Source organism: Manacus candei, unplaced genomic scaffold (genome assembly GCF_025592945.1).
Source record: "Manacus candei isolate 608988 ecotype Guabito, Panama unplaced genomic scaffold, ASM2559294v1 h1tg000048l, whole genome shotgun sequence".
Classification (NCBI taxonomy): Eukaryota; Metazoa; Chordata; class Aves; order Passeriformes; family Pipridae; genus Manacus; species Manacus candei.
Genome location: NW_026138096.1, coordinates 15,969,743 through 15,990,438, shown reverse-complemented (window position 1 = coordinate 15,990,438; position 20,696 = coordinate 15,969,743). Strand labels below are relative to the sequence as shown.

General features: G+C 65.1%; 3 protein-coding genes across 3 annotated transcripts in view; all 3 read left to right on the top strand.

The window, feature by feature from the left end:
* Nucleotides 1-296: 296 nt before the first annotated feature.
* Nucleotides 297-5,747, top strand: LOC127475999 (basic proline-rich protein-like). Its single transcript, XM_051798293.1, has 5 exons — nucleotides 297-452; nucleotides 1,038-1,218; nucleotides 2,575-2,774; nucleotides 5,065-5,134; nucleotides 5,258-5,747. Exons 2-5 carry the CDS (start codon nucleotides 1,110-1,112, stop codon nucleotides 5,542-5,544), a joined length of 666 nt encoding a protein of 221 aa, XP_051654253.1. The 5' UTR covers nucleotides 297-452; nucleotides 1,038-1,109; the 3' UTR covers nucleotides 5,545-5,747.
* An 11-nt stretch (nucleotides 5,748-5,758) lies between these two features.
* On the top strand, nucleotides 5,759-7,724 carry LOC127475923 (basic proline-rich protein-like). The gene is made up of 3 exons (XM_051798113.1): nucleotides 5,759-5,978; nucleotides 6,061-6,633; nucleotides 6,740-7,724. Exon 3 carries the CDS (start codon nucleotides 6,750-6,752, stop codon nucleotides 7,722-7,724), a length of 975 nt encoding a protein of 324 aa, XP_051654073.1. The 5' UTR covers nucleotides 5,759-5,978; nucleotides 6,061-6,633; nucleotides 6,740-6,749.
* An 11,605-nt stretch (nucleotides 7,725-19,329) lies between these two features.
* Nucleotides 19,330-20,696, top strand: part of DYSF (dysferlin) — a 96,472-nt gene continuing 95,105 nt past the window's right edge. Inside the window, exon 1 of the mRNA XM_051798115.1 lies at nucleotides 19,330-19,467. Within this exon, the coding sequence (XP_051654075.1) occupies nucleotides 19,374-19,467 (94 nt within the window). The 5' untranslated portion in view covers nucleotides 19,330-19,373. The remainder of the gene's footprint in view (nucleotides 19,468-20,696) is intronic.

Below are 20,696 nucleotides of genomic sequence, written 5' to 3'. Positions count from 1 at the left end.
TGTGGGGGGTGCCACACTGTGCCACGGGGTGACACCGCGTGGTACCCCCCGGGAGCTCTGGGGTGACTCTGGGGGGTGGTGACACTGTGTGTTCCCCCCGGGGCTCTGTGGGGAGGTGACACGTGTGGTACCTCCGGGGCTCTGTGGGGGTGGTGGCACTGTGTGTTCCCCCCGGGGCTCTGTGGGGTGACACTGTGTGTTCCCCCCGGGGCTCTGTGGGGTGGTGGCACTGTGCGGTGCCCCCTGTTCCCCGCGGTGACGGTGTCCCTGTCCCCGTCCCTGTCCCTGTCCCAGGAGGTGCTGCTGAAGCGCGCTGCCGACATCGCCGAGGCTCTGTACAGCGTCCCCGCCGCCCCCCGGCCCGCTGCCCCCCGCCCCCGTGGGGGTCCCGGCCTTCGGGGGGGCCCAGCTGGGGCTGCCCGTGCCCGAGTCCCCGCAGGGCTCCGACCAAGGTGGGCCCGGCCCCGCGCTGGGGGGCGGCAGGGGCTCCAGCCCCCCCCCTCCCCCGCCCGGTGCACCCCTGTCCACCACCCGTGTCCCCCCCCCGTGTCCCCACTCGTGTCCCCCCCCGTCCCCCCCTGTTTCCCCCCCCCGTCCCCCCTCCCGTGTCCCCCCCCCGTGTCCCCCCGTGTCCCCCCCCATGTCCCCCCGTGTCCCCATGTGTCCCCACATGTCCCCCCCCGTCCCCACCCGTGTCCCCGTGTCCCCCCCCGTGTCCCCACCCGTGTCCCCGTGTCCCCCCCGTTGTCCCCCCGTGTCCCTCCGTGTCCCCCCCCGTGTCCCCCCCGTGTCCCCCGTGTCCCCCCCGTGTCCCCCCCGTCCCCCACCCGTGTCCCCCCCGTGTCCCCCCCCGTGTCCCCCCGTGTCCCCCCCCGTGTCCCCCCCCGTGTCCCCCCCCGTGTCCCCCCCGTGTCCCCCCCCCGTGTCCCCCCGTGTCCCCCCCGTGTCCCCCCGTCCCCCCCGTGTCCCCCCGTTGTCCCCCCCCGTGTCCCCCCCGTGTCCCCCCCCGTGTCCCCACGTGTCCCCGTGTCCCGCAGGGTTCTCGCGCAGCCCCGGCTCCCCCCCGGCGCGGGGGTTCGGCCCCCCCGGCTCTGCCCCCCAGCAGGGCTATGCGGGGGGGCACCGGCGCCTTCGGGGGGGGCACCATGGCCGGGCTGGGGGTGCCCGGGTCCCCCCCCAGCTTCCTGAGCGGCTCCACCGCCACCTCCCCCTACGCCAGTGAGTGCCGGCCCCGGGGGGGGGGACACGGGGGGCCTGGGGGGGGGCCGGAGTGGTGCGAGGGTCCCGGGGGGGTCCCCGAAGCCGTGGGAGGGTCCCTGGGGGTGTCCATTGATGTGCCAGTGCTGGGGGGTCCCCAAAGTCATGGAGGGTCCCTGGAGTCATGGGGGGGGGTTCCTGGGGGGTCCCCGAAGCCGTGGGAGGGTCCCTGGGGGGGTTCCATTGATGTGCCAGTGCTGGGGGGATCCCCGAGGTCATGGGGGGTTTCCATTGATGTACTAGTGCTGGGGGGTCCCCAAAGTCATGGAGGGTCCCTGGAGTCATGGGGGAATTCCTGGGGGGTCCCTGAAGCCGTGGGAGGGTCCCTGGGGGGTTCCCAAAATCGTGGGAGGGTCCCTGGGGGGTTTCCATTGATGTGCCAGTGCTGGGGGGTCCCCAAAGTCATGGAGGGTCCCCAGAGTCATGGAGGGGTTCCTGGGGGGTCCCCAAAGTTGTAGGAGGGTCCCTGGGGGGTTTCCATTGATGTGCCAGTGCTGGGGGGGTCCCCAAAGTCATGGAGGGTCCCCGGAGTCATGGGGGGGTTCCTGGGGGTGCCCCCAAAGTCGTGCCAAGCCTGGAGTGTCCCAAAGCCATGGGCCAAAGCTGGGGTGTCCCCACAGCCGCGTGCCAGCCCTGGGGGGGTCCCCAGAGTCATGGGGGGGGGGGAAGATGTCCCTGGAGGGTCCCAAAGTCATGCACCAGCCTTGGGGGGGGGTGGTCCCGAAGTCATGGGGGGGGTCCCCACAGCTCTGTGCCAGCCCTGGGGGGGTCCCCAGAGTCATGGGGGGGTGTCCCTGGAGGGTCCCAAAGTCGTGCACCAGCCCCTGGGGGGGGTGGTCCCGAAATCATGGGGGGCGTCCCCACAGCTCTGTGCCAGCCCTGGGGGGGTCCCCAGAGTCATGGGAGGGGTTCCTTGGGGGGGTCCCCAAAGTCGAGTGGCAGGTGGTGTGTCCCTGCTCCCGCGGTGTCCCCACCCGGGTGTCACTGTCCCCGCACTGTCCCCGCGGTGTCCCCACCCGGGTGTCACTGTCCCCGCACTGTCCCTGCGATGTCCCCCCCCCGGGTGTCACTGCCCCCGCGATGTCCCAGCGCTGTCCCCCCCCGGGTGTCACTGTCCCCGCACTGTCCCCGCGGTGTCCCCACCCGGGTGTCACTGTCCCCGCACTGTCCCTGCGATGTCCCCCCCCCCGGGTGTCACTGTCCCCGCGGTGTCCCCACCCGGGTGTCACTGTCCCCGCACTGTCCCTGCGATGTCCCCCCCCCCGGGTGTCACTGTCCCCCGCGGTGTCCCCACCCCGTGTGTCGCTGTCCCCGCAGTCATGCCGGCCAGTCCCCCCCCTGGGCGCGTCGTCGGTGTCGGTGCCCGCGGGCCCCCCCGCGCCCACCCCGCCGGGGGGTTTCTCCTTCTCCCCGGTGACGATGATCTCGGCCGTGAAGCAGAAAAGCGCCTTCGCCCCCGTCGTGCGCCCGCCCCGGCTCCCCCAACCCCGCCTGTGCCAGCGCCGCCGCCCTGCAAGGTGACAGTGTCCCCGGTGTCCCCCGTGTCCCCCCGTGTCCCCCGTGTCCCCCACACCCACCCCCGGCTCCCCCCTGCCCCACAGAGGGGTGCCGGTGTCACCGTGCTCCCTGTGCCCCCCTGATGGCCTGTACAGGGGCATGGCCAGGGCTGCCCTGTGCCACCCTCGTGCCTGTCCCCCAATGTCCCCCAATGTCCCCCAGTGTCCCCCAGTGTCCCCCCACACCCACTCCAGGTGACCCCTGCCCCATGGAGGCACTCTGGTGTCCCCGTGCTCCCTGTACCTGCCTGGCTCCCTGCACCTGGGGACAGCCAGGGCTGCCCAGTGCCACCCCTTGTCCCTGTCTCCCAGTGTCCCCAGTGTCCCCAGTGCCCCCAGTGTCCCCAGTGTCCCCAGCACCCACCCTGTGCCCCACAGGGGGATCCCAGTGTCACCGTGCTCCCTGTGCCTCCCTGATGGCCTGTACAGGGAGGTGGCCGGGGCTACCCTGTGCCACCCTCGTCCCTGTCCCCCAGTGTCCCCCAGTATCCCCCAGTGTCCCCCAGTATCCCCTGGTGTCCCCCACACCCACTCCAGGTGACCCCTGCCCCACAGAGGCACCCTGGTGTCCCCGTGCTCCCTGTACCTGCCAGGCTCCCTGCACCTGGGGACAGCCAGGACTGCCCCAGTGCCACCCTTGTCCCTGTCTCCCAGTGTCCCCAGTGTCCCCAGTTACCCCCCAGTGTCCCCCAATGTCCCCCAGTGTCCCCCACACCCACTCCAGGTGACCCCTTGCCCCATGGAGGCACCCTGGTGTCCCCATGCTCCTGGTACCTGCCAGGCTCCCTGCACCTGGGGACAGCCAGGGCTGCCCAGTGCCACCCTCATCCCTGTCTCCCAGTGTCCCCCAGTGTCCCCAGTGTCCCCAGTGTCCCCAACACCCATCCCATGCCCCACAGGGCTGCCCAGTGTCACCGTGTTCCCTGTGCCCCCCCGATGGCCTGTACAGGGAGGTGGCCAGGGCTGCCATGTGCCACCCTTGTGCCTGTCTCCTGTGTCCCCCCAGTATCTCCCCAGTATCTCCTAGTGTCCCCAGTGTCCCCCAATGTCCCCCAGTATCCCCCCAGTGTCCCCAACACCCACCCCTGGCTCCCCCCTGCCCCCATGGAGGCACCCTGGTGTCCCCGTGCTCCCTGTACCTGCCTGGCTCCCTGCACCTGGAGACAGCCAGGGCTGCCCAGTGCCACCCTCATCCCTGTCCCCCAGTGTCCCCAGTGTCCCCAGTGTCCCCCAGTGTCCCCAGTGTCCCCAGCACCCACCCCGTGCCCCACAGGGGGATCCCAGTGTCACCGTGCTCCCTGTGCCCCCCCGATGGCCTGTACAGGGAGGTGGCCAGGGTTGCCCTGTGCCACCCTCGTGCCTGTCCCCAGTGTCCCCAGTATGTCCCCAGTGTCCCCAGCACCCACCCCGTGCCCCACAGGGGGATCCCAGTGTCACCGTGCTCCCTGTGCCCCCCTGATGGCCTGTACAGGGAGGTGGCCAGGGCTGCCCAGTGCCACCCTCGTCCCTGTCCCCCAATGTCCCCCAGTGTCCCCCAGTGTCCCCCACACCCACCCCTGGCTCCCCCCTGCCCCACAGAGGCACCCTGGTGTCACTGTGCTCCCTGTACCTGCCAGGCTCCCTGCACCTGGGGACAGCCAGGGCTGCCCAGTGCCACCCTCGTGCCTGTCCCCCAGTGTCCCCCAGTGTCCCCCGGTGTCCCCAGTGTCCCCAGTATACCCCCAGTGTCCCCAGCACCCACCCCGTGCCCCACAGGGTGTCCCAGTGTCACCGTGTTCCCTGTCCCTGGGCACGGCCAGGGCTGTGCTCAGGGGGTGGGTGCCCTGTGCCACCCGTGTCCCCTGCAGTGTTCCCGATGTCCCCAGTGTCCCCAACATCCCCCCCCAGGTTCCCCCCTGCCCCACAGAGAGGCCCCGATGTCCCCAGTGTCCCCAACATCCCCCCCAGGTTCCCCCCTGCCCCTTAGAGAGGTCCCAATGTCCCCAGTGTCCCCAACATCCCCCCAGGTTCCCCCCTGCCCCACAGAGAGGCCCTGATGTCCCCAGTGTCCCCAACATCCCCCCCCAGGTTCCCCCCTGTCCCACAGAGAGGTCCCCGTGTCCCCTGGACATGGGCATGACCAGGGCCGCCCTGTGCCACCCCAGTGCCTGTCCCCCCGTGTCCCCCCATGTCCCTGGTGTCCCCCCTTGTCCCCCCTGTCCCCCCTCGCCTCACCCTGTCCCCTGTTGTCCCCCCTGTCCCCCTGTGCCAGACCCTCCGTTCGAGGACTCCGACAAGTTCCCGGCGCGGCCGCTCCAGGGATTGGCCTATTCCTAAGCACGGTGGGTCCTGGGGGGCTCCGGACCCCCCCATTCCCCTGGGACGGACATGGAGGGGCAGGGACAAGGGATGGGGACCCCCCTGTCCCCCCCTGTCCCCCATTGCCACCCCCCCTTCCCTTGCAGCCGGGCCCGGCCCCCTCAAGCCGCCCTGGGAGCCGGGACGGCGCCGGAGCCGCCACACGGAGCGGGACGGGGGGACCCCCACCCCAAAGGGGACCCCCACCCCAGAGGGGACCCCCACCCCAGAGGGGACCCCCGACCCCATGGCCACGGCCCCCCCAGCAGGGGCCCCCCGAGGGGACCCCGGCCCTGCTGCAGGGGGGCTTTGGGGAGCCCAGGATGACCCAAACCCGCTGGATTTGGCCTCGGAAAGACACGGAGAGACCCGGGAGTGGGGGCGGCGGGACTGAGGGCACCAGGGGCCGGGAGAGGAGGGAGGGGTGTGCCAGGGTGGGGGGGATTCCCTGAGGTGGGGTGGATGCTCCAGGATGAGAGAGAGTCCCTGAGGTGGGATGGATGCTCCAGGGTGGGATGGATGCTCTGGAACAGGATGGATACTCGGGGTTGGAGGGAGGCTCCAGGGCAGGAGGGATGGATGGATGGATGGATGGAGGGATGGATGGAGGGATGGATGGAGGGATGGATGGAGGGATGGAGGGATGGATGGATGCTCTGGGGCAGGAGAGATGAGCTGGGACAGGATGGATGGATGTTCCAGGGTGGGATGGATGTTCCAAGGCAGGATGGACACTCAGAGCTGGAGGGATGGTCCAGGGCAGGATGGAAGCTCCAGGGAGGAGATGGGTGAAGAGATGGGTGGAGAGATGGATGGAGAGATGGGTGGGTGCTCGGGGGAGGGCTGGAAGCTCCAGGCTGGGATGGAGGGATGGAAGGAGGGATGGAGGGATGGAGGGATGGATGGAGAGATGCTCTGGGGAGGGCTGGAAGCTCCAGGCTGGGCTGGATGCTTTGGAATGGGATGGATATTTGTGGTTGGAGGATGCTCCAGGGCAGGAGGGATGGATGCTCCAAGGTGGGATGGAGATCCCTGGGTAGGAAGGATGCTCTGGGATGGGATGGGTATCCCAGGATAGGAAGGATGCTCAGGGATGGGATGGATATTCCAGGACAGAAAGGATGCTCAGGGATGGGATGGGATGGATATTCCAGGACAGGAAGGATGCTCTGGGATTGGATGGGATGGGATGGGATGGGTATCCCGAGACAGGAAGGATGCTCTGGGATGGGATGGAATGGATATCCTGGGACAGGAAGGATGCTCAGGTGGAATGGGTATCCCTGGACAGGAAGGATGCTCTGGGATGGGATGGGATGGGATGGATATCCCAGGACAGGAAGGATGCTCTGGGATTGGATGGGATGGGATGGGATGGATATTCCAGGACAGGAAGGATGCTCTGGGGTTGGATGGGCTGGGATGGGATGGATATTCCAGGATAGGAAGGATGCTCTGGGATTGGATGGGATGGATATTCCAGGTCAGGAAGGATGCTCTGGGATTGGATGGGCTGGGCTGGGATGGATATTCCAGGACAGGAAGGATGCTCTGGGATGGGATGGGCTGGGATGGGATGGATATTCCAGGATAGGAAGGATGCTCTGGGATTGGATGGGCTGGGCTGGGATGGATATTCCAGGACAGGAAGGATGCTCTGGGATGGGATGGATATCCCAGGACAGGAAGGATGCTCAGGTGGAATGGGTATCCCAGGACAGGAAGGATGCTCTGGGATGGGATGGGATGGATATCCTGGGACAGGAAGGATGCTCTGGGATGGGATGGGCTGGGATGGGATGGATATTCCAGGACAGGGAAGGATGCTCAGGTGGGCTCCAGCTCCCCCCACCGTTCCCAGCTCTCTCCCAGCTGTGTGGCTCCACATCTGGAGCTGCCCACCCCCGGCTCCCAGGGCTGGATCCCGGCTCCCAGATCTGTGCCTGTGCAGGATCGGGCCCCGGTGCCCCCCCGGGTGGGGACCCCCCTGTCCCTTCCCTGTCCCTTCCCTGTCCCCTGGGGCTGTGGCATCTCCTCCCCTCGTTATCAATCCTCATTAATACCAACACTCGAGTTATTTTTAGCCCGGGGGGAGCCCTGGGTGGGGGAAGGGGGGTCAGGGGACCCCAGCCCGGCCCTGCTGCCCCCGGGGGGGTGTCCCTGTCCCCCCCTTTGCCCACCCCCCCCCCCCAGCTGGGAAGGAGCAGCGGGAACTTTGTACATAAAAAGGGTTCAACCCCAACCCCTTCGACCCCCCCTCCCCCATATCCCCCCCCCGGGGGTGGCCCGGCCCCCCCCCGTGTCTCTGTCACCACTCACTGTCCCTGTCCGGTGTCAGTGTGTCCGTCCCCCCGCCGGGACCCCCCCGTGGCCACCCCGGGCAGGGCTGGGGGGGTCCTCGGGGACAGGGACCCCCAGGGCCGGGACCCCCGTGCACAGGGACCCCCGGGGACAGCCCCCCCCCCCCCGCGGCGCTGCCAGGGCGTGGCCGGGGGGGTGTCCCTCGTTTTGAGGGGGGGCTGTGCCGTGGGAATAAAGGCCTTGCAGAAGGGCTGCGGATCCGGGGGTCTGTGAGGGGGGAGGGGGGGCGGCACTGGGGACCCCCGGGGTGGTGACACGGGGGGGGGGTCCTGGGTACAGCCCCGGGGAGAGGGAGGGGGGGCTTCACCCTCTCAGCGCCCACCCTGCGCCCCGCGGCCCCCCCGGGGCTGTCCCCATTCCCGGGGTCCTGTCCCCTGGGGGTCCCTCGTGTACCCCCCGGCCCCGATGCCATCTCCTGTCCCCCCCGGGCTCCATCCTGTTTCCTGGGGTCCCCCGTGTCCCCCCACCACAAGTGCTACCTCCTGTCCCCCCCCAGGCCCTGTCCTGTCCCCTGGGGGTCCCCCGTGTCCCCCTGGGCCCAGATGCCACCTCCTGTCCCCCCCCGGGGTCCGTCCTGTCCCCTGGGGGTCCCTCCTGTACCCCGGGCCGCAGATGCCACCTCCTGTCCCCTGGGGGTCCCCCGTGTCCCCCCCGGCCCCGATGCCACCTCCTGTCCCCCCCCCGGACCTGTCCTGTCCCCTCGGGGTCCCCCTTGTCCCCTTGGCCGCAGGTGCCACCTCCTGTCCCCCCCCCGGACCTGTCCTGTCCCCTCGGGGTCCCCCGTGTCCCCCCGGTCCCAGGTGCCCCCTCCTGTCCCCCCCCGCGCCGCTCCGGGGTGTCGCTGCGCGAGCGGAGGGTGCTGGAGTTAATTACGTTAATCAAGAAAGGTTAATGAGGCGGCGGCGGTGCCAGCGCGGGGGGGGGGACGCGGGGGCGGGTGGCACAGGTGGCACTGCCGGGGGTGCCGGGCACGGGTGTGGGGGGCACGGGGAGGGGACACCGAGCCACGGCACGGCCCGGGCGGGAATGGGGACAGCGGGACACTCTGGGGACACGGGACCCCCCGGGGATGGGACATGGGGACCCCCTGGGGACAGCGGGACCCTCTGGGGACACTGAGATCCCCCTGGGGACAGCGGGACCCCCCCCGAGAACAGCGGGACCCTCTGGGGACACTGAGATCCCCCTGGCGACACCGGGACCCCCCCGGGGATGGGACACGGGGACCCCCTGGGGACAGCGGGACCCCCCCGGGAACAACGGGACCCCTCTGGGGACACCAGGATCCCCTGGGGACAGCGGGACCCCTCTGAGGACACTGGGACACCCCGGGGATGGGACACGGGGACCCCCTGGGGACACCGGGACCACCCATGGGGACACCGAGATCCCCCTGGGGACAGCAGGATCCCTCATGGGGACAGCGGGACCCTCTGGGGACACCGGGACCCCCCCGGGGATGGGACACGGGGACCCCCTGGGGACAGCGGGCCCCCTGTGGGGTCACTGAGATCCCTGGGGGCAGCGGGACACTCCTGGGGACAGCGGGACCCCCGTGGGGACAGCGGGACATCTGTGGGGACACTGAGACCCCTGTGGGGACACTGAGATCCCTGGGGACAGCAGGACACTCCTGGGGACACTGGGACCCCTATGGGGACACCGAGATCCCCCTGGGGACACCGAGACCCCTGTGGGGACACCGAGACCCCTGTGGGGACACCGAGATCTCCTGGGGACAGCGGGAGCCCTCTGGGGACACTGGGACCACCCATGGGGACAGCGGGACCCCTGTGGGGACACTGAGATCCCTGGGGACAGCGGGACACTCCTGGGGACACTGGGACCCCCCCGGGAACAACGGGACCCCTCTGGGGACACCAGGATCCCCTGGGGACACTGGGACCTCTGTGGGGACACTGAGACCCCTGTGGCAACACTGAGATCCCTGGGGACACCAGGATCCCCTGGGGACAGTGGGACACTCCTGGGGACAGCAGGACCACTGTGGGGACACCGAGATCCCCTGGGGACAGCGGGACCCCTCTGGGGACACTGGGACCACCCATGGGGACAGAGGGACCCCTGTGGGGTCACTGAGATCCCTGGGGACGGCGGGACCCCTGTGGGGACACCGGGACCCCCGTGGGGACACCGAGATCCCTGTGGTGACACTGAGATCCCTGGGGACACCAGGACCCCCCTGGGGACACTGGGCCCTCCTCTGGGGACACCGGGACCGCCCAAGGAGACACCAGGACCACCCCTGGGGACACTGGGACCCCTGTGGGGACACCAAGATCCCCCTGGGGACACCAGGACCCCCATGGGGACACCGGGACCCGCCCATGGGGACACAGGGACCACCCATGGGGACACAGGGACCACCCGTGGGGACACCAAGATCCCTCTGGGGACACCGGGACTGCCCATGGGGACACCGAGACCCCTGTGGGGACACCAGGACCCCCATGGGGACAGCGGGACCCCCGTGAGGACACTGGGCCCTCCTTTGGGGACACCAGGACTGCCCATGGGGACACCAGGATCCCCTGGGGACAGCGAGACACTCCTGGGGACACTGGGACCCCCATGGGGACACCGAGACCACTCGTGGGGACACTGAGATCCCTGGGGACAGCGGGACCCCCGTGGGGACACCAGGACCCCCTGGGGACATTGGGACCCCCGTGGGAGGGGCCCCCGGGGTCTGGGGGCTGTGGGCACAGCGGGGGGCACGCGTGGCACGGGGGGGGGCACACACGACACACAGAGCCGGTGTTGGGGACACGCCCGTGGCACAGGGGGGAGGGACACCTGGGGGGGCTTGGGGCACGTGGGGGGGGGGATGGGGGCGAGGGGGGGGTCAGGGGTGGTCTTGGGGGGTCTTGGGGCAAGTGGGGGGGATGTGGGAGGGTCTGGGGGGGGTCTGGAGGGGATGTGGGGGGGCATCTGGGGGGCTCTTGGGGCAAGTGGGGTGGTCTGGGGTCTCTTGGGGTGAGCGAGGCAGTCGGGGGGCTCTTCGGGCACGTGGGGGGGGTCTGGGGTCTCTTGGGGCAAGGGGGGGCCTGCGGTGGGAGGGTCTGGGGGTCTTGGGGCAAGTGGAGGGGGACACGGGGGGGCTTGGGGCCCGTGCTGGGGGCTGAGGGGCTCTTGGGGGCTCCCGGCGGGGTCTGGGGTGTCTTGGGGCGAGTGGGGGGAACACGGGAGGCCTGGGGGGCCCTTGGGGCCTGGGAGGGGGTCTGGGGGCTCTTGGGGCAAGTGGAGGGATGTGGGAGGGTCTGGGGGGGATGTGGGAGGGTCTGGAGGGGATTTGAGGGGCATCTGGGGGGTCTTGGGGCAAATGGGGGGTTCTGAAGTGTCTTGGGGCAAGTGGGGGGGTCTGGGGGGTTTTGGGGCACGTGAGGGGAATGTGGGGGGGGAGTCTGGGGGCTGAGGGACCCCCTGGCTGGGCTCTTCCTTCTGCCACGGATGCCCTTGGCTTTAATCTGTCCCAAATCCCCCAAATCCCCCATTTTCCCTCTAATTCCCTCAAATCCCTCAAATCCTCCTAAACCCCCCAATTCCCCTAATTCCCTCAAATCCCTCATCTCCCCCAAATCCCCCATTTCCCCCCTAATTCCCTCAAATCCCTCAATTCCCCCAAATCCCCCTTTTCCCCCCTAATTCCCTCAAATCCCCCAAATCCCCCATTTTCCCCCTAATTCCCTCAAATCCCCCAATTTCCCCAAATCTCCCATTTCCCCCCTAATTCCCTCAATTCCCCCAAATCCCCTAATTCCCTCAAATCTCCCAAATCCCCCAAATACCCCATTTTCCCCCTAATTCCCTCAAATCCCCCAATTCCCCCAAATCCCCCAATTCCCCTAATTCCCTCAAATCCCCCAATTCCCTCAAATCCCCCAATTCCCCTAATTCCCTCAAATCCCCCAATTCCCCCAAATCCCCCATTTTCCCCATAATTCCCTCAAATCCCCCTAACCCCCCCCAGTTCCCCCATTTCCCCCCAATTCCCCCATTTCCCTCAAATCCCTCATTTCCTCCAACCCCCCCATTTTCCCCCTAATTCCCTCAAATCCCCCTAAACCCCCCCAATTCCCCCATTTCCCTCAAATCCCTCATCTCCCCCATTTTCCCCCTAATTCCCTCAGATCCCCCAATTCCCCCAAATCCCCCATTCCCCCCCAATCCCCCCAGATTCCCTTTCCCCCCCCCAATCCCAGGATTCTGCTGTTCCCAGGGTTCCAATCCCAAGGCTGATCCCGATTTTGGGGCCGGGCAAGGCTGGGAATGGGGGGGTGGGGGAAAAGGGGGATGGAGGGCTGGGAAGGGGGGGACACACAGGGAAAAGGGGGGGGTCCCTTTTCCCGCTCTGGGGGAGGGGCCTCCCGGAGCCGCTCGCTGGGAAATCCCGGGATAAAATTACCCCCCAAAATAGCCGGGGGGGGGAAGGGGGGGCGTTCCCGGCTGCTCCCGCTGGGACACGGGGGGAGACGCCCCCCCCAGCCCCAAATACACCCCCTCGGCACAATCGGGGGGTTGGGGACCCCCAAATTCTCTCCCAGTGTCACGGGGGGGGGGGGGTGGAGACCCCTCTAATCCCTCCCGGGGGCAATGAGGGGAGCGGGGACCCCCCAACATCCCCCCGGGGCACAGTGAGGGGGTGGAGACCCCCAAATTCCTCCCCCCGGGTCACAAGGAGGGGGCGGAGACCCCCAAATCCCTCCCCAGGTTATAATGAGGGGGGTGGAGACCCCCCGGTCACAATCAGGGGGTGGAGACCCCCCCGGGGACAATGGGGGGAGTGGGGACCCCCAAATTCCTCCCCCCGGGTCACAAGGAGGGGGTGAGGACCCCCAAATCCCCCCCAGGTTATAATGAGGGGCTGGAGACCCCCAAATCCCCCCCCCAGGTCACAATGAGGGGGTGGGGACCCCCAAATCCCCCCCGACGACAGTGGGGGGCTCCCAAACGGGGGACACGCGCCCGTCCTTGTTCCAGGGGGTCCCACCCCCCCCTTCGTGGGGTCCCCAAGGGGGGGGGACCCTCCCCACCCTTACTGGGGGGTCCCACCCCCTTCCCTGGGAACTGGGGGGGGTCCCACCCCCTTCCTGGCGGTCCCCAAGGAGGGGACCCTCCCCCTCCCTCATTCCGGGGGGGTCCCACCCCAAATCCCCCCTTCGCCCCCCGCCGGGGCCGGGTCCCTTTAAGGGGGGCGGGGCCGGGGCGGGGCCGGGGGGGGTTCCTGGGATTTGGGGGGGGGTCAGGGGGCCGGGGGGGGGGTTGGGCCGAGGGAAGAGGAGGAGGAGGGCGAGGAGGAGGAGGAGGAGGAGGATGCTCCGCGTGTTCATCCTCCGCGCCGAGAACCTGCTCTCGCCCGACTCGGACATCAGCGACGCGTATTGCTCCGCCAGCTTCCAAGGTGGGGGCTCCCCCGGGGGGGCTCCGGGCTCGGGGGGGGCTCCCCCGGGATTTTGGGGGCTCCCCCGGGGGGGTTTTTTGCCCACCCCGGGCTCTGCCACCGCCGCGGGGACGGGGACACGGTCATGGGGAGGGGGGTGTGTCCTGCTTGTGTGACCCCCCCCTCAATTTGTGACCCCCCCCCCAACGTTGTCACGCCCCGCCCGACACTTGGGGACCCCCCTAAAGCCCCCCCCGGTTCCTTTTTTGGGGGACGTCGCCGGGCGGTGACACCAGCGCGGATATTTTTGGCCTCTCTGCGCTGCCGGGGGGGGGTTGGGAGGTCCCGAATTTTGGGGAGGGGTGGAAGGGGGGGGTTGTGTCCCTTCCCTGCCACCCCCCCGAGCTGGGGACCCCCCGGGACAGGCGGTGCCGGGGGTGGGGGCACGCCCAGGTCCCCCTCGGGGGGGGCACAAAAGTGTCATTGGGGGCCAAACACCCCCCCCAAAAAAGGGGTGACAGGAGGGGCGAGGCGGGGGGTGACCCCACAGCTCGTCTGGGACGTTTTTGGGGTGAAAAAGCCGCTTTTGGGGGCGGGTGGGGCCAGGAATCGCCCGCGGGGCTTCGTGCTGCTTTTCCCTGGATGGGGGGGGGCTTTCCCGGGATTTGGGCTCTCCCCGTGTCCCGCTGCTCCAGCAGCTGCTGGGGGGTCCCTTCCCGCTGTCCCATTCCCGGAACCCCCCGGGACAGAGGCCGGGACCCCCCCCGTTCCCGGCATTCCCGGCATTCCCGGTCCCGGCGTTCGTGTGCCCTTCGGGATCGCGGCATTCCCGAATCCCGGAGGTTTCCCAGCCCCGGCCTTGGCGGCGACCCCAGATCCCGGTGCTGGGTCATCCTCAGGCCTCGGAACATCCCCAGATCCCAGGGATTTCCTTCCCCTGCCGGGATCCCAGCCCCCAAATCCCGGGTTTAGGGGATCCCTGGCACTCCCAATCCCCAGCTCCCAGGATTTGGGGGATCCCTGGCACTCCCAATCCCCAAATCCTGGGGTTTGGGGGATCCCTGGCACTCCCAATCCCCAAATCCTGGGGTTTGGGGGATCCCTGGCACTCCCAGCCCCCAAATCCCGGGCTTTGGGGGATCCCTGGCACTCCAGATCCCCAAATCCCGGGCTTTGGGGGATCCCTGGCACTCCCAGCATCCCCAAATCCCGGGTTTGGGGGATCCTTGGCACTCCCAGGATCCCAAATCCTGGGGTTTGGGGGATCCCTGGCACTCCCAGCATCCCCAAATCCCGGGTTTGGGGGATCCTTGGCACTCCCAGGATCCCAAATCCTGGGGTTTGGGGGATCCCTGGCACTCCCAATCCCCAAATCCCGAGGTTTGGGGGATCCCTGGCACTCCCAATCCCCAAATCCCGGGGTTTGGGGGATCCCTGGCACTCCCAATCCCCAAATCCCGAGGTTTGGGGGATCCCTGGCACTCCCAATCCCCAAATCCCCCAAATCCCAGTGCCAGCCCTGCCTTGGCTGCAGTTTCCCTGGATCCTGGGGGTTTGTTCCTCCTCCTGGGCTGTGTCCTGGACCTTCTCAGCATTCCTGAGTCATGCTGCTGGAGCTTTTACCATGTTTGGGATCTGCAGCTTCCCTGCATCCCAGGGAATTATTGGTTCCCATCCCGGGGATTTGCAGCATTCCAGTGGTTTCGTTTCCCACCCCTGGGGTTTGGAGCTTCCCTGGATCCCAGGGCTTTGTTTCCCCTCCCAGCTCCAGGTGTTTTGTGTCTCCCCCTGGGATGTGTCCTGGAGTTTCTCAGCGTTCCTGATTATTGCATTTACCACCTCTGGGATCTGCAGCTTCCCTGCATCCCAGTGCCAGGCCAGCCTGGGAATTTGCAGCATTCCCGGGTCCCAGGGATTTAATTTCTCATCCCCTGGGATGAGAATCCCTTGCGGAATCCCTGGATCCTGGTGCTGGGTCATCCCCAGGCCCTGCAGTATCCCCAAATCCCAGTGTTTTATTTACTATCCCTGGGATCACAGCACCTCAAATCCTGGTCTTTGGGCATCCTCAGGGCTCCCAGCATTCCCAAATCCCAGTGCTCAGGGATCCTTGGGGCTTCCAGCGTTCCTGGGGCCTCATGGGTTAGTTTATTCCCCATCCCTGGGGTTTGCAGCATCCCTGGATCCCAGGGATTTATTCCCCATCCCGGGGGTTCACAGCATTCCCAGATCCTGCTTCCAGGCCATCCTTGGGGTTTGCAGCATCCCTAGATCCCAATGATTTCATTTCCCATTCCCAGGCCCTGCAGCACCCCCAGATCCCAGGGATTTCTTTTCCAATCCTGGAATCATGGCCCCCAGATCCCGGGAGATCCTCAGGGTTTGCAGCATTCCTGCATCCCAATCATTCAGTTTTCCATGTCAGGGCCCTGCAGCTTCCCTGGATCCCGGGGCTTTATTTGCCATCCCAGCTCCAGGGGGTTTCTTTCCCATCCTGGGATGGATCCTGGAGGTTCTCAGCATTCCTGAGTCACCCTGATGGAGTTTGCAATGTTTGGCACCTGCAGCTTCCCTGGATCCCGGGGAATTATTTCCCATCCTGGGTTTGCAGCTTCCCTGGATCCCAGGGAATTATTTCCCATCCTGGGATTGCAGCATTCCTAAATCCCAGGGAATTATTTACCAGACCCCAGGGAATTATTTCCCATCCTGGGGCTTGCAGCATTCCCAGATCCCAGTGCCAGGCCATCCTTGGCTTCACAGCATTCCTAAGCCCTCAGGATTGAATTTGCCCTTCCTGGGATTTGCAGCATCCCTGGATCCTGATGCTGGGACATCCTCAGGCCTCGCAGCACCTCCAGATCCCAGGGATTTATTTCCCATCCCTGGGGTTCACAGCATTCCCAAATCCCAGTGCCAGGCCACCCTTGGGGTTTGCAGCATCCACCCCTGGATTCCAGGGATTTCTTTCCCATCCCTGGGCCTTGCAGCATCCCCAGATCCCAGGGATTTCCCATTCCTGGCACTCACAGTATCCCTGGATCCCAGGGATTTCATTTCCCATCCCAGGGTCTGCAACATCCCTGGATCCTGGTGCCAGGCCATCCTTGGGGGTTCCAGCATTCCTGAGGCATTCCTGAGGTCCAGGGATTCATTTCCCATCCCTGGAACTCACACATCCCTGGATCCTGGGGATCTCTTTCCCATCCCTGGAGCTCACAGCATCCCCAGATCCCAGGGAATTCTTTCCCATCCCTGGGATTTGCAGCATCCCTGAATTCCAGGGATTTCTTTCCCATCCCAGGCACTCACAGCATCCCCAGATCCCAGGGATTTCTTTCCCATCCCTGGAGCTCCCAGCATCCCCAGATCCCAGTGCTGGGACATCCTTGGAGTTCCCAGCATCCCTGGGATTTCATTTCCCATCCCTTGGCCTTGCAGCATCCCCGGATCCCGGAGTTTTCTTTGTCATCCTTAGGACTCCCAGCATCCCTGGATCCTGGGGATATATTTCCCATCCCTGGGGTCCACAGCATTCCCAAATCCCAGTTCCAGGCCATCCTTGGATTTCCAGCATTCCTGAGTCCGAAGGATTTAATTTCCCATCCCTGGCACTCAGAGCATCCCTGAATTCCAGGGATTTCTTTCCCATCCCTGGCACTCACAGCATCCCTGAATTCCAGGGAATTCTTTCCCATCCCAGGCACTCAGAGCATCCCTGAATTCCAGGGATTTCTTTCCCATCCCTGGCACTCACAGCATCCCTGAATTCCAGGGAATTCTTTCCCATCCCAGGCACTCAGAGCATCCCTGAATTCCAGGGATTTCTTTCCCATCCCTGGCACATCCCTGGATCCTGGTGCTGGACCATCCTTGGGTTTTCCAGCATCCTTGAGTCCCAGGGGTTTCTTTACCATTCCTGGGAATTGCAGCATCCCTGGATCCTGGAGCTTGGGCATCCTTGGGCCTTCCAGCATTCCCAGATCCTGATGAATTATTTCCCATCCCAGGGTTTGCAGCACCCCTGAATCCCAGAGCCAGGCCATCCTTGGGTTTCTGGCATTCCTGAGTCCTGATGATTTCATTTCCCATCCCCGGGACTTGCAGCACCCCTGAATCCCAGTTCCAGGCCATCCCTGGAGCTCCCAGCATCCCTGAGTCCTGGGGCCTGGGCATTCCCAGATCCTGGAGCATCCCTGGATCCAGCTGATTTATCCCTTCCAGCATCCCGAGATCCCACTGATTTATCCCTCTCTGTGGCTCCAGCATCCCTGGATCCCACTGATTTATCCCTTCCAGCATCCCAGGATCCCACTGATTTATCCCTTCCAGCATCCCTGGATCCCACTGATTTATCCCTTCCATGGCTCCAGCATCCCAGAATCCCGCTGACGTATCCCTCTCTGTGGCTCCAGCATCCTGGGATCCCACTGATTTATCCCTTCCATGGCTCCAGAATCCCTGGATCCCACTGTTTCATCCCTCTCCATGGCTCCAGCATCCCTGGATCCAGCTGATTTATTCCCCCCCTCCCCCCCCCCCAATCCCAGCATCCCTGGATCCCACTGATTTATCCCTTCCAGCATCCCTGGATCCCACTGATTTATCCCTCCCAGCATCCCTGGATCCCACTGATTTATCCCCCTCTGGCTCCAGCATCCCTGGATCCCGTGGATTTATCCCTCTCCATGGCTCCAGCATCCCAGAATCCCGCTGACGTATCCCTCTCTGTGGCTCCAGCATCCCGGGATCCTGCTGATTTATCCTCCCCCATGGCTCCAACATCCCTGAATCCCACTGATTTTATCCCCCTCTGTGGCTCCAGCATCCCGGGATCCCACTGATTTATCCCTTCCACATCCCTGGATCCCATGGATTTACCCCCCTCCATGGCTCCAGCATCCCTGGATCCTGCTGATTTATCCCTCTCTGTGGCTCCAGCATCTCAGAATCCCACTGATTTATCCCTTCCAGCATCCCTGGATCTCACTGATTTATCCCTTCCAGCATCTCTGGATCCCACTGATTTATCCCTTCCATGGCTCCAGCATCTCTGAATCCCACTGATTTATCCCTTCCATGGCTCCAGCATCCCTGGATCCCACTGATTTATCCCTTCCAGCATCCCAGGATCCCGCTGATTTATCCCTTCCAGCATCCCTGGATCCTGCTGATTTATCCCTCTCTGTGGCTCCAGCATCTCAGAATCCCACTGATTTATCCCTTCCAGCATCTCTGGATCCCGCTGATTTACCCCCCTCCGTGGCTCCAGCATCCCTGGATCCCACTGATTTATCCCTTCCACATCCCTGGATCCCGTGGATTTATCCCTCTCCATGGCTCCAGCATCCCAGAATCCCGCTGACGTATCCCTCTCTGTGGCTCCAGCATCTCGGGATCCTGTTGATTTATCATCCCCCATGGCTCCAGCATCCCTGAATCCCACTGATTTATCCCCCTCTGTGGCTCCAGCATCCCTGGATCCCACTGATTTATCCCTCTCTGTGGCTCCAGCATCCCTGGTTCCAGCTGATTTATCCCTCTCCATGGTTCCAGCATCCCGGAATCCCGCTGACGTATCCCTCTCTGTGGCTCCAGCATCCCAGGATCCCACTGATTTATCCCTTCCATGGCTCCAGCATCTCTGAATCCCGCTGATTTATCCCCTCCGTGGCTCCAGCATCCCTGGATCCTGCTGATTTATCCCTTCCACCATCCCTGGATCCCACTGATTTATCCCTTCCAGCATCCCTGGATCCCACTGATTTATCCCTTCCACATCCCTGGATCCCGTGGATTTATCCCTCTCCATGGCTCCAGCATCCCAGAATCCCGCTGACGTATCCCTCTCTGTGGCTCCAGCATCTCGGGATCCTGTTGATTTATCATCCCCCATGGCTCCAGCATCCCTGAATCCCACTGATTTATCCCCCTCTGTGGCTCCAGCATCCCGGGATCCCACTGATTTATCCCTTCCACATCCCTGGATCCCATGGATTTACCCCCCTCCGTGGCTCCAGCATCCCTGGATCCCGATGATTTATCCCCCCCCAAATCCCAGCATCCCGAGATCCCACTGATTTATCCCCACCGTGGCTCCAGCATCTCTGGTTCCCACTGATTTATCCCCTCCAGCATCCCAGGATCCCGCTGATTTATCCCTTCCAGCATCCCAGGATCCCACTGATTTATCCCTCCCACCATCCCTGGATCCCTCTGATTTATCCCGGTGCCCCCCCACCCCAGCTCCCGTTATCCCTGTTTTCCCACCCTCCAGCGCTGTCGCTCCGGGGCGTTTTTGTGCCGTTTTTGTGCCGTTTTTGTGCCGTTTTTGTGCCGCCTCCCGGCACCTCCTCCCGCCGGGAAGGGCCGGCCCGGGAAAAGGGGGGGGGAATTGGGATCGGGGGGTGGGATCGGGCTCGGGGGGTGGGATCGGGCTCGCTCCCGGCTCCAGCCCGGCCATGCTGCGGGTGCTGCTCCAGCGGGCCACCCACCTCCCGAGCCTGGAAAAGCGGGACAGGCAGAGCGATCCCGTGGCCAGCCTGACCTTCCGAGGTGAGGGAGTCCCGATTTTGGGATGGCGGGGGGGGGTCGGGAAGAGTTCGGGCCGGTTGGGAAGCCCCTTCCCACAAACCCCTTCCCGCAGAGCCCGGGGTCCCGCTCCCAAATCCTTGGGAAATTCCCACCCCATTCCCTCCCTGGGTGCATCCCCCGTTCCCACCCTCGGGAGCGGGCTGGGAATTCTCCCCCCCGTCCTTCCCTGATTTCGGGGCGCTTCGCCCTCGTTAAGGCGTTTTAATTAAGGCGGAATTAATACAAACGATCCCTTTCGGAGGGGTTATCCCGTTCCCGGGGGATGGATTTCCCGGGAAGGGAGGGAGGGAGGGCTCTGCACCTCCAAAGCTCTCCCTGGAGGATGTCCCTGGGATTTTCTTTCTTTTTATTTTGGAAGCCGTTTCCTGGCGCTGGAAAAATCTCCATTTTTAGAGAAAAAAAAACCCAAGGAAAAGGATGAGCGATTCCTGCCCCGGCTTTTCCTGTGGGGAATGGGACGGGTGCTGGGAATGGGGGTGCTCCTGATCTTTGGGATCCCTCCCATCCATCAGCTCTGCTCGACCCAATCCTGGTCCCGGAGGCAGCGGGAATTCCGGGGCTCTGAATCCTGTAGGGATGAGGGATTGGGAATTCCAGGGCTCTGAATCCTGCAGGGATGAGGGATTGGGAATTCCAGGGCTCTGAATCCCAAACAGGGATGAGGGATTGGGAATTCCAGGGCTCTGAATCCCAAACGGGGATGAGGGATCGGAGGGATCGATTCTCCAGCCGAGGGAGGAAGGAGGGTTTGACATTCCCGGGGCTCCTTGTCCGTGTCCAGGGGGTTTACCAGAGGCTCTTCCCCATCCCAAACAGGGAAAGGTTCTTTTGGTGATGCCCAAAGAGCCAAAAAGTGGGAATTTCTGGCGTGTCCCGGTCCCCCCCGTGCCGAATCCCGGCGTCCCTTCCCGGTGTCCCCCGGGATTTGAGTCACTCCTATTGTTTGGCTCTTCCTTTTCCTCTTCCCCCGGTCCCTCCCGCTCGGGATCCAGCGACATTCCAACGGGGACGGGGGGGTCGTGGCTTTTGGGGGATCCTTGGGAGCCGGAGCCCCCCCGGCACCGGGAATGTCGGGTCTGGGAAGCTCCCGGCGGGACATCCCGGGATGGCTCCGGTCCCATCCCGGGGCACCAGCTGACAGGGCACCATCCACGGATTTTGTGGGATCACTGAGGCACATTCCCGAGGTT

Excerpts from the sequence above, each read along its gene's own strand:
- LOC127475999 (XM_051798293.1), top strand. The coding sequence starts at position 1,110 with ATGCGGGGGGGCACCGGCGCCTTCGGGGGGGGCACCATGGCCGGGCTG. Across the intron at positions 1,219-2,574 it reads CGCCACCTCCCCCTACGCCA|TCATGCCGGCCAGTCCCCCC; the intron begins GTGAGTGCCGGC and ends CTGTCCCCGCAG. Across the intron at positions 5,135-5,257 it reads TTGGCCTATTCCTAAGCACG|CCGGGCCCGGCCCCCTCAAG; the intron begins GTGGGTCCTGGG and ends CTTCCCTTGCAG.
- LOC127475923 (XM_051798113.1), top strand. The coding sequence starts at position 6,750 with ATGCTCTGGGATTGGATGGGCTGGGCTGGGATGGATATTCCAGGACAG.